A 12,655-nucleotide genomic window follows, 5' to 3' on the forward strand; every position below is an offset into this window, starting at 1 on the left:
TTTAGCTTAACACAACACACCATGAAGCGCATCACCAGATGCTTATATAGTCATGACTAACATAGAGGTCAATTGCAATTTTGGGGAATATTTGACCTTGAGAGATTTCTTTAAGAAACATCAGATCAAAGTGGAATGAATACCCTCTTCATATTTTAACTACCTCCCAAAACAGCCAAAGCTCCACTTCAACTGTCCATATTCTCTAAAGTCTTCGACTCCGCCACCTCAACTTTGGTTCATGTTCTGAATGACACTTTAATGATGCCTTTCAATACTGCCAAAGATCATATTCACCCTAATTGTAAAGCATTTCTATGTCAAATGGGCAAATTGTTCTTGCTGAATAACAACAAATAACAGATCAAGGGATAAATGCATTTAGAGATCTTTCTCCTTTTTAACAGGAGAATCTGGAAAGAAAATGCATGGATACTAGATCTAACACTTGTCAAGTCTGCACTTGTGGGACCTATCCAGGGATGCTATAGCTAGTGTGACTAGGAGGTTCAAGGAATCCATTTTTTCAGAAAGGAAAGAAAAAGTAATTCGTTATGTGTGCCCTGGATCTAGACAAGAGGCCATGCCTCTAGGTGCATGTTTGGGTGAGAGCCATCGGGAGATAGTCTGAATGTGAGAGAGGTAAGTGTGTTTTGGAACATTATAATTTGTCTGAAGTCATGAAATTGAGAGCCCCATCACATCTCAAATGTGTGGCATGGGAAGGAAATTGAGCAGTCAAATCATTTGTGAATCTCTCTTGTAGGATAAATTGATCCAAGGGCTGGGTGGACTGGCGCTAGGCCATAACTGAGTCACCAAGAGGCAGATTCCCTTGGGTCATCATGGTTTCAAAAGCATCTTCACAGGGCATTTAGGAGCAGAAAATGAAGTACAATCGGAGTGGAGCCCAGACCCAGTAACATTTGTGTGGCAGTAAAGGGCCGATACTTTGCAGATTGCTCCTCATTAGGGCTACCAACTCTGTCCAGTAAAATAGGCACTGGGTAACATCTCACTTCTTTGTCAAGTTGATGACTCTGCTTATCACTTGGCTATCACCAAAAGTAATATCCAGTGGTCTGCCAGGAAGGGACTCCAGGCATGCCTGACTTAATGAGGATATTTAAGGACGCAGGAGAAAAAGCCTTCAGACCACGTCATATGTTCCATTTCATCTTGATTGCTTATTGTTTTCCATCTATAGAGAAGGCATAGGACACTCATAGGTTTCCCCTATGTAGAGTAAAGGTGGCCCCTGTCACAAAACAAGGCAAAGAAACATTAACATGATACCTCCGTTTTCAACAGGGGCGAGGGTAAGAGAGCTGCTATATCTTTCCCTGCTGGACTAATATCTGTCTTATTTGTGGACCTGGCTTTCAACGGAACTTTGATGTTTAATTCGGCTGATATAATAGTCAGTTGACTAATAAAATAGATATTTATAGGAGGTCGCAAAACCTCCTGCCTCATGAACACAAATTAGGCAATAGCCATTGTGCAACCTCCTGCAATTTCCTGCAATTAAAATGGAAGGAGGCCTGCAGAAGATAGCAAACCTCCCTCTGTTTGTTCTATTCCATACCTCGATGTTTTTTTACAGTATGTGTCCTTTAAAGGAAAAGTATCTTTTTTTTTTTTTTAAACAATGTTTCCCAGTATGGAAGACATCAGTGGAGCAGGTAGTGGTCTCTTTAACTATTCTCAGCTTCCCCTTCGTGAATAAGATACCTTTTCAAGTCAGGTGTTGGTATCTGGTCAAGGGTTTGTGACCTTAATTGTAGTCACAAATCATTAATACATTGTATGTGAATTTCAAATAGGAGGGAGATGTCCATTTCATGCCACCAACTGTTTTGATTTGGAAGGGGATACAATAGTTACTTTGCAAGCCGGAAAGACTCGTGAAACTCACAGAGTAACCTAGTACATAGCTAATAGCACTTTTGCAGTAATAAAAGATGCCATTTTGTGAACTGTAGGCTTTGAAGCTGCAAATAATCCATGGCAGGAAGGGTGGAGAAGTAAAAGCGTGCTTGGAAATCTCTGACTTGTGTTGATTCCCAATACATACTAAATTGAGCTTTGTGGATAGTAAGGCCAACAACTGGTGGATATATTTCATTCGCATTTTTGAATCAGCCTCTTGGTTTTGACAGCACTGATTGCATAGTAAAGAAAATCCAAAAAAGGAAACAATCCTCACTGCTGATACCTGCATTAATGTTTCAGTAAAATGATTAAAGTCACAGGATAAAGAGGTGTGTCTTGCTCAAATGATTGCAATGTGGCTTCACATAATTCGAACCAGCCAGTTTATAAATATTTACATAACAAACAAAGTACATGGTAAAATCTATCATAAACTAGGTCATAACAACATTATGCTTTCTGAGTAGAGTTACTATAAAATACGTATTACTTTACATCACCTCTCATAAAGGGATCTCTCTCATCAGTCGTTAGCTGATAAATGGCCCACTTGTTGCTATTGCTGTTATTCTCATTTGGTTGTCCGCTGGGGCTTTCCACAGATGATCCTGAGGATGGAACACCACTGCCATCCTCAGACTGGTCTGTCTCTTGTGTCTTTAGGTTTCCAGTCCCAGGTGGAAGCAAAGATGCCTGAGAGGAGTCCTGGCTCAATCTATCAGGCTCATCATCCTTGGGGACCGTGCTGGCTGTACTGTTCACGTCACCTTCAGGTGCATCTAAAGGAATAAAATAAAGTCTGGGTCACATGTCTAGACATACACTATCTTTTTTTAAATGGCAAACTATATACTGTGCAAAGTCCATGGAAAATCATTTGAAACCAAGAGGCAGACAAAACGTGTTCTAGAAGGTGCTCTACACCTTCCTGCGGTCAGTTATCATGGAGGTCCTCCACATAACGAAGACAAAAAAAAATGTGGTAAACATTCACTGATGAATGCTGGCATTTCTGCTTTGTTGGCCCCTCATAGCATGATCAAAAGGCAGGGTGAGATCCAGGAATTATTCAGAAACATTAGAGTTAAGTGTAGCTCCCCATTGACATATTCATTTGTGTTAGATTGGTGTTCACAAAACAGAAGTTGAATGGTGTACATAGATGATCCCCCCATCCTTCGCTTCTGCTTCCTTTGCTGTTCTTTAATTTCTAACTAAGCCTGAAGCATACACACACATTTCCATGCCAGAGTAACCCCTTGGATGGTGTACCAATAGCTTCTACATTAAAGTACAACTCCTTGCCTCTGAAAGGGTAAATTGTGCCCCAGCCTGGTTGGCAGAACCTTTGAACTGTGAGAAGCACTAGAATTTAATTGACTATCTTCCCGGCCATTTACCTTAGAGACTATAAACTGCAGCTCATTGATCTTCTTTTGGAGTGTGTCCTGTGTGGACTTTATTGACATTGAAAACCTTGTTCCTCCTCACTAGGACTAAGGGTCTGATTTAGAGTTCAGCGAATGGATACTACTGTTACAAACGTTACAGATATTCTGTTCACTGTATTACAAGTACTATTGGATATAATGCGTTTGTAATGTGGATGGGACATCTGTCATGTCTGTGACAGAGAAACCCATCTGCAGAAAGCTAAATCAGGCCCTATGTCTGCAAGTGCTGGTGGCTTGCAATGTTGTTTCTACTGACCTTATAAGATTTCTACCCCTTAGTTAGTTACAGGTAATGTGGGCTCCGGCATCATACTTACCTCATCAGACTAAGCCAAAGTTCAGGTGAGTATCACCCATAGGTCATTTTAACTTTTTCCCTGAGATACCCGCTTAGTGTATCCTGCTGTCACTATAGACCAAGTAAGAATCTGTTTGCTCCCTCCAAAGGTGGGGTTGAGCCTACCTAGTGTTAAGAGCTTCACCAGGTGTTGATGATTGTGAAGATGAAGCATGCCATACAATTAGCGTGTGGGAAAGATGAAGATGAAGCATGCCATACAATTAGCATGTGGGAAAGAGAGCCGAAAAACAAAAAGAAGAGTTTTTCTGACTTTTAATGTTGGAGGTAAGTATACAGCATATTTTCTCTCTAGGTGCAGACCTCTCCACTTTTTTTTATTTAGTTTAGGGAAGCTGATGTTTGGTAACCCAGAATCACTCTCAGCCTCCCATTCCTCACTCACAATACACCACATCTGAAGGAGTTCTTCTAGTTACCCATACCCAAACAAACACAATTTACACTTCTCACCCACACTTTCAAGGCACTACAAAAAACTGGCCAGCATACCTCAGCAGTCTCATCTGCTTTCACAAACCTTCCACGCACCTCCACTCACCTGTAGTCCTACTTGCACAAATCCCATGCATACAGGAAAAGCAGATCCAAGCCTTATCCTACATTGCTCCTAAAGCATGGAATGATCTGCTCCTATACACAAGAGCCTCCCCTTGACTTCTTACATTTCGCAAGAATCTGAAGACCTGGCTTTTTGAGTAGTCCCACTATCCTCCAGGTGTGTCTACAGTCACACCTGCTCAGCACCAGTATACCCTCATAGGTGATTTTGCTTTCCACAAATCTACATAACATATCAATCAATCAATCAATAATATTTAGAAAGCGCGCTACTCACCCGTGAGGGTCTCAAGGCGCTAGGGGAGGGGGTTACTGCTGCTCGAAGAGCCAGGTCTTAAGCTGCCTCCGGAATGCGAGGTGGTCCTGGGTGGTACTGAGGTTGGCGGGGAGGGATTTCCAAGTCTTGGCTGCCAGGTAGGAGAAGGATTTCCCACCTGCCGTTGTGCGGCGGATGCGAGGGACGGCGGCGAGTGCGAGGCTGGCGGAGCGAAGTTGACGGGTGGGCGTGTAGAAACTGAGGCGACGGTTGAGGTATTTGGGTCCTTTGTTGTGGAGGGCTTTGTGTGCGTGGGTGAGGAGCCTGAAGGTGATCCTTTTGTTGATGGGTACGCAGTGCAGGTGTCTCAGGTGGGCGGAGATGTGGCTGTTGCGGGGTATGTCGAGGATGAGGTGAGCAAAGGCGTTTTGTATTCGCTGAAGACGTTTCTGGAGTTTTGTGGTGGTTCCTGCGTAAAGGGTGTTTCCGTAGTCCAGGCGGCTTGTGACGAGGGTGTGGGTCACAGAACATATAATATTCTCCCTGCCTTATTTTGGGCCCACTTTTCTTACATCATTAATTGAAGGTGTTGGCATAAGCTAGAGCAGCCAGCTAATACATTGTGGTTCCAGTTAACTAAAACTTCCCAAAGGCATGGAAAATAATTGTGGTAACTTATCAACTTCACAAGTTCAAATAGAAATAACTCCTAATTCTTTCGTTCTCAATAAGTACAGTTCTATAGCGTCCAATCTATTTTGGGAGCTGTATAAAGATGTTACTTTCATCATGCACAACTAGATTTCATCTACATTTTTGATCGCAATGTAATTTAGTTTGTTCAGGAAGTGTGTCCTATCTTGCATGTGTCTGTGTCGCTTTCACAATGTTCTGAACATCTGTTTTTCTGTGTACTGTCCAAGTGGTTCTTGCAGGGAACCTATTGCTAAGATTATTGGCCCTCCAGTTGGGTCAATACGATCATTATGTTTTTGAAGTAGAATATATCACTAGTATTCTGGACAGTGTTCGTAGGAGAAACGGTTTTGCATTCTCTGTAATCCAACCATAGGAAAGTGCTTTCTCCAGACTCTTTTTAGGAATCTGTGTATATTCCAATTTAGGATCTATAACTTCTCTTGGAATGACCACGGTGACTACAGAAGTTGACAACCATCTGTTGCAACACTTCAACCGCTTCACCATAGATGTTGGCGGGCTGTGGAGGGATTGGCTATTAGATAATGCTAGTGAGAGGAGTAGCACTTGTGTTTGGTGTGAAAACTCCTTCTGTACTTATTTTTCTTGGTTTTGCTGTACTTTGAACCTGCTATATGGAATGGTTCAGCATCCAGTTGGCTAACCTCATGGTCTGTTGTGAGCTATGAGTGTCTCTGGGTTTGCACTGATTGCTCGAAACCAGAGTGTTTCATCTTTCAATGAATGCCCACGTGCGTTGTCACCTCACTTTATTGTTTCATTCTAATTCTATTGTTGCTCTTGCTTGTTTTTGTGCTCAGATAGATGTCTGCAAACCTCTAGGGTTGAAGACCTTACATTTCACTAAATGCTACCCAGTAACTATTTCGATGGGAAGTTTGTGTTCTCCCCTTTGTGACAGAATCCGGTGTGTTTCAAACATTGTTTGCAAACATTAACATGTGTGAACACGTCTGCAACATTTAGTATTTTCAGTACTGCTTTCCTTCAATCGTTTGTCTTTCTGTTGTTTCGACCCAAATATTACAACGTCATAAACATTAGAGCTTTGATAAATTGTTCACACCATACATAGAATGCAGAGCCAGGTTCTCCGATTTTTTTCATGGTATTCACTAAGTATTGCATTCTGTGTTGTGTTTTGAAACCTGTCTACTATAAACATATTCAAATCTTTATTGAAACAGTTGAAAACCCCTGTACTGTACACAGATCAACCTTTCATCACCTCACTTGAGCTAGGCCTTGACTGCTCTCCCAAGTCTCGTGGGTGAGTCAAGAAGGCCTAATGAGGCCACCTTCCAGTCGTAGATGTAGTACCAGGTCGCTTTGAAGCCCTTAGCGTTCTCACTTTTCCCCCCTTGCAACCATGTACTCCATTTACATCCTCTTTTTGCTATATAAACTGGGCCTAAACATAGTTTGATCACGAAAAATGGTTGCCTGGTTTCAATTTAAGAAATTGTACTATCTGTATATATGTCTCTCCTCATTCCCTATCATCACTGTTAGCTCTGTTTCAGTGTTGCATGTTGTCAATTTTCAACTTCTTGAAGAATTCCAGATATGGCAGTGAGCTGGGGCCTTTCCAAGTGAGCTTCGAGCCGACAGGCATGTGATTAGTAAGTGACATAAAAGTATATACTGGTGCTTTTGTGCTCATTAATTTCTGCTCTGTCAGTTTTATTTTCCACTCCCACACTTCATGTGCGAAACAGACAATTGAAAAGCACAAGCATCCTGTTGACACACAACCTAATACCCAGAAAGAGAAGGCAGGCCACCACAATTCTTTAAACTATAGCTACAACCCACTCTCGTGGTACTGAAAAGCACAAACCCACCTGTTTCATCTCCCTATTGTATAACAACCTTTACACCAGCAACTGGTTCCATTAAATACATTTGTCAGAACGGTATTTAGGATTAGGAAGAGCCCTAAAATATGGCTCCTAACTAGCCAAACTTTGACCAAGCCTTCTCTAACAGCTCTATTATGTAGGCCAGTGTCCAATTCACTCTTGCTTGGAAAAGCAATTGAGCTATGTTTTTAATGAACTTATTTAATGTATCAATTGAGAACATTTGCTAGTCGAGATCAGTGCAGCTCTGCTCTGCCTGTAGCTTTGAAAAAGGCATTTTACATTTGCCATCTCATGATCACTGTACATTGGGCGAGGGAGGTGGCTATCTAGGTGCTGGTGGGAGAAATCCAATGGTGTTAAGGGAAGGACCCAAAGTAACTCTAGGCATATTATAAGAATTTGTTTTTTTTTACTGCTTCACACTCAAAATCCAAAACTAAAACGCCTCCTCAGCAACAGAAAAGCCAGGCACTAACCAGGTTTTCTAGGTGATGCACGAGAGAGGCACGTGAAGAGCAGGTGGGTTTAAAGGCTTTCCTGGCCGGCACTTTCAATTTACATCTCTATGGTTTTATTAAGCGCAAGCTAGGCCTAGGGCATCACAGCAGTTGACACAAAAAGCATCAGAACAATAAAATAAAGGCAACTTATACACAGATATACGGAAGCCTGCAAGAAATTACAGGACTAGATAACGTGAAGCTTTGCAAGTAGTACACTTGATACGCAAGAACATCAACAGGGGAATCGATCAATGGGTATAAAGTGTTTGCTTTCACAGGCTAACACACCCCGAATAGGAGCGTTTTTCCTTTTATTTATTGGCAGGGAGAACATGAGGCTATTCTGAATGGAATTATGGAGCTTTGAAGTTAAGTACATTTACTGTGCCTCTCCAATGCAGCTGTGCCAGAAGAGATTAGATTTAGGGTAACCCAGCAGCAGATGTTTAACTGGAACAGGTATGTGTCAATCGGCTGTGTAGATTTCGTTAGTATAAAAATGAAGAGCTGTCGAAACAGCTCCCTGCACAGCAGGCCAAGCAAGTCACAACAGCCCAATAAATGTCCGGCACCGATGGCCATTCGTCCTTCATAAAGCCGGATGAGCTGCAGAAGTGTAACAGCGGGGATGAAGCGTGGGAGCCCGCGCAGGATGTCTCTGCAGCCAGCACTAGTGGGTCACGCCTTCCAAGCCTGCGAGGCGAGGCCCAGAGCTAATGAGAAGCATTAGGGCCAGACCGGACTAGGGCTGGCCTGGTGCCGAGAGCGCTGCGAAACTGTACATTACCTAAGTACTAAGAGCCAGTCTAGTTTGGGGCTTGCTTACAGGTAAACAGAAATGAGGTAGAGGAGGCGTGTAAATTACTCATTATGCTCTTGGTGAATCATCATCGTAAATGGTCTGATGACTGAGACTAAATGTTGACCAACAGATATCTAATGACCAGTGGTGGCGCATATGGTCACAATGCAGCTCTCGTGACAACCACTGACAGTGCCTGAATTTTGCTCTCAGTCTTTGAATGCTCAGCAAATGTGACACAATAATAAAAGATTTACAGGCCTGTTAATTACAGTAAACAAGTTTGTGGAAGGATTGTTTAACACGCTTGCTTGAAATGCTAAAGCAACATAGCAGCACACCAGAGGGTCCTTTGGGCTTGTTTCTTATTCCATGGATCTGGACCTCAGTGAGCTCCATATTCTAGAAGCACTATGTAGTGTACACATAGGTCTGTCTTGAAGAAAGTGTTCCTTGAGTTGGAGTGTAACTCCAGTATGTATGTCCAATCCTGTAAGCAGGATAGCAGCCCACTGCCAATGAAAGTTACTGCATTCTCAGTTTAAAAATCCATCCAATCAGAAGGGGAGAGTTTTTCCCTGCTCAAAGGAGCTTCTGGCAAAGGTATAACGTTCTTTCTTCCCAGAATACATTTTGACGGCCACTGTCTACATGCTGATGGCTAGGAACAACTTCTAGGAATCTGCTCTGGTGGAAAACCAAGGGTATTCCCTCTAGTCGTGCCCTGGAGACCATATAACAGGAGAGAAATAAGAGGTGAGGAAAGGGGTTGCCCTTGCTGTTCTCTCCTGACAGCAACCAACCTCCATTTGTATTACTGGTAGTTTTTTTATATAGCATAGATGTAACTCATGTGGGTTTCAGAGAACTGACAATGACTGAGGGTGACTAAGGTTTACGAACTTGTGCAAATAATGTTCATACACATTTCTATTCATTATGCAAGAAGGTTTCCATTTGCTCCAGGGCACTGGATTTAATTTAGAAGGGCAAACAAACAGGCATAATTCACGTGTTAAACTACTGCACCCTCACAATATCGACTCACAACATATCATCTAGATAACGAGATATGGAGTTAAGAAAAAAAGTTCCATGCGTGCCAAGTGCTAAGGTTGATATAGTGGTTTAGTTGAACAGATCCGAAGAAAGAGTCTATTAAAAGGAGTTACACCCATAAACTATCGCTTGATTTAGTTATTTCTTTAGATTTGATGAATGTGTTATCTCTTAGAATGGGGAACATGTTCTTCCTTGTTTGCGGGCATCCTGGTGAGTAGAGTTGCATCTGCTGCTTTGTTCCCTCAACCTACTGATACCCACACGTGAAGCTCTATTGCCACTACAGTGCCTGGTATACAAACCAAAGCAAACTTGCTTTTGATCTGTTTTTTCACAACAATGCACATTCTAGAGGATACTCTCCCTCCTATGCATGGGGGCATTTCCAGTGGATTTTACTCATGAAGGACAGACAATCCGCAGGAGTACTTCTACTGGAACTCTGCCAAAAATATTTTTCTCTTGGAACAAGCCTTCCCCTTACTTATCCTGGAAAGGCACTTTACTCTACTTCTTTAGTGGCCTAACTTTCTGTCAAATTCATTAAAATTTCAATTCGTATCCCCCTCCAACCTTAGAATCGCCACACCTCAAAATAACCACAAATTACAAACTACCCTCCAGGATTTTTTGTCAGGAGATTAGCTTAGTGCACACGTATAGTCCTTTTATATCAGCAACCTCTTTTTCGAATTAAGTCCTAAAATGTTTATGTCAAATTTTACATTTTTAAATCGATGTAATTTCCTGATGCGGGCCTGAAGGTATATCTCACGTGTTGTTGCTTTGGACTTCAAACGGGCATATTCAAAGACTGGCGCGCGTACAGCTGTCAAGATTCCGTATCCCAGTCCTCGGACTGCCACTTCGGTGAAGCAGATGTTGCTCGCCTCGGAGCACGTTCGTGGTCAGGACACGTCTATACCTGAGGAAAAGAATACACCCTGCACCCCTGAAGGACCGCACGGTCTGGGAACTGGAGAATTACTAGTTCCTTTTTTTCACGAGAGTGCCTTTCGACCACTTAATGATTATGACTTTTGCTTGCCGGAGACACCTCTTTTAGACCTGCAGTGTAATCGGTACCTGCAAAACAGGTGTTACCTTTGGGAACCGAGAGCGCCCACCTATTAAACCGAAGAGTGTGGCCACTGGAGACTGCAAGGCTACTGGCCAGCTTTCTCTCCGCAGAGAATCACACTTAACATGAGTCACGGGAACCGGCACCCACCCGGAGGCAGCAATTTACCTGTCTGCACCTCCAGAGTCGGCGGCTCAACCCTCCAATTTCCCAGTACTCAGCTCCTCGTTTGAACCGTTTCCCGTTCAGCACACTATCATTAGGAATAATGAAGAAATGAGAGTCACCCGTCCCCGGGAGGGGAAGCACGTGCGCCCCTCACGAGGCACAACTTGCTCTACGATCCGATTGGTTTGCTAAGGACGGATTTATGAGCGAATACTAAACATTTGATTGGATTATAAGGATGCTCTAGGGTTATACGGTAGGGACATTGCTCCACGCCGGTCACATTTCCCAGTACCTTTTCCTTGAAATGTTTAATATTCAACATTATAAATGTACGAGAATGTAAACTTCATTGAGATTGGTCATCTACAAGGCTGCATCGGCGAGGTAATACATAAATAGCAGCAAAGTACAATAACTGATGAGCGTTAAATCCCTGGTCTATAGACTGATGTTCTTTTCTGGTTCTTCTGGAAAGAAAACTTTACATTTCACACCTTGAAAGATGTGAAGATGGTAGGGTTTCACTGCAACAATATTCGGCAGACATATGAGACACTTGTGCTGCTGAAACAGCATTGCTGCCTTCTGCTGGACAGCTAGATTTAAAAAGACACTGCCCAAAGATTTAGGATTTAGGAATTGGCAAGCAGGATACTCCAACGCATATGCGACTGAGTAACATGACTGCCAAAACCTCAGTCTTCCCCTGTCTTATTTAGAGACTGGCAGACCTTCATCTGTTCTGTCATGGAGACAATGTTGGCTCAGTCAACTGAATACTTTCTCCAATGTGCCAGTGGAGTAGGGGCCGCTGAAGGATATAACATCCAGCCTATCTAGGGTAGGCAGTGTGATGTCTGTTTTTCATGTCTGTAAGCCCCAGGAAAAACCTAGAGGTGATGGACAGAAGAAAAACTATAATGACTCTCCAGACACTGGGAAAAATAACAGGGGGGAGAGGGATCATCAGTTTTCCAGAAAAAAATTCCAGCCTTAGGGTCTGTTTTTTAAAAAACAAAAAAAGGTGACATTTTGGTGGATGGCCATCAAAATCGATGGTGGCTCTTCACCAAACCTTGAGTACGTTGAAAGGAACCACCATGATGGTAGTGCCCTTCAATGTACAGAGATGACAGCTGGGCTGGCGGTCATCTCTAATTTTGGCAAACTGAATATTGTTGAGATGGCAGAGGTTATGTGCTCTGCCATGCCAACAGACACTGCTTTGTCTACCAAATGATAAATCAGGGCCTTAGCCAAAAGATGTGTGCATCTGCCATACTGCAGGAGGACATTTTGTTATGTGTATCAAGTTAAAGAAAATGTGAATTCAATCTTCCTTTTTATTTTTTCTGATGTTTGATCTATTGCATATAAAACACACACATACAACGGCCACCAAGTGTCTTGCAGCCAACAGCCTTGCACCTAGTAAATAACATTACTGTGTGGTGCTGTACTTACCAGGTGCAGCAGTACCTGCTATAGTACCTGCCTACACTGCTGCTCGCTTAAGCCTTGTAGGAAACTGGCTCTGTATGTACTATCTCAAAGTGAGAGATACAGTGCACAGAGTCCAAGGGTCCCCCTTAGAGCTTGATAGTGGCAATAATAGATAATACTAATGCTCTATTTGTGGTAGTGTGGTCGAGAAGTTAGGCTTATCAGATGGTAGTATAACAAAGAAACAGGGTGTTGAAAGTGGGACATGGGTGCTCAAAGATCCAGTTTGGCATATGTACAACACCATTGCATCAAAAAAGAGGTGCACTCATAGGGAAACACCCAAAACCCTGAACTGAATTACCAAGTAAAACAGAAAAAATATTAACATATGAAGCACTCGTTAAAGTAATACATAAGTTAAATGATTAGTAACAAAACGTA

At 42.6% G+C, this 12,655-nt stretch overlaps 1 protein-coding gene across 1 annotated transcript in view; it reads right to left on the bottom strand.

The window, feature by feature from the left end:
- Positions 1 to 12,655, bottom strand: part of LOC138302725 (dentin sialophosphoprotein-like) — a 471,849-nt gene that overhangs the window by 97,591 nt on the left and 361,603 nt on the right. Inside the window, exon 7 of the mRNA XM_069242597.1 lies at positions 2,436 to 2,714. Coding sequence (XP_069098698.1) covers positions 2,436 to 2,714 — 279 coding nt within the window. The remainder of the gene's footprint in view (positions 1 to 2,435; positions 2,715 to 12,655) is intronic.

Source organism: Pleurodeles waltl, chromosome 1_2 (genome assembly GCF_031143425.1).
Source record: "Pleurodeles waltl isolate 20211129_DDA chromosome 1_2, aPleWal1.hap1.20221129, whole genome shotgun sequence".
In the NCBI taxonomy this organism is placed as follows: Eukaryota; Metazoa; Chordata; class Amphibia; order Caudata; family Salamandridae; genus Pleurodeles; species Pleurodeles waltl.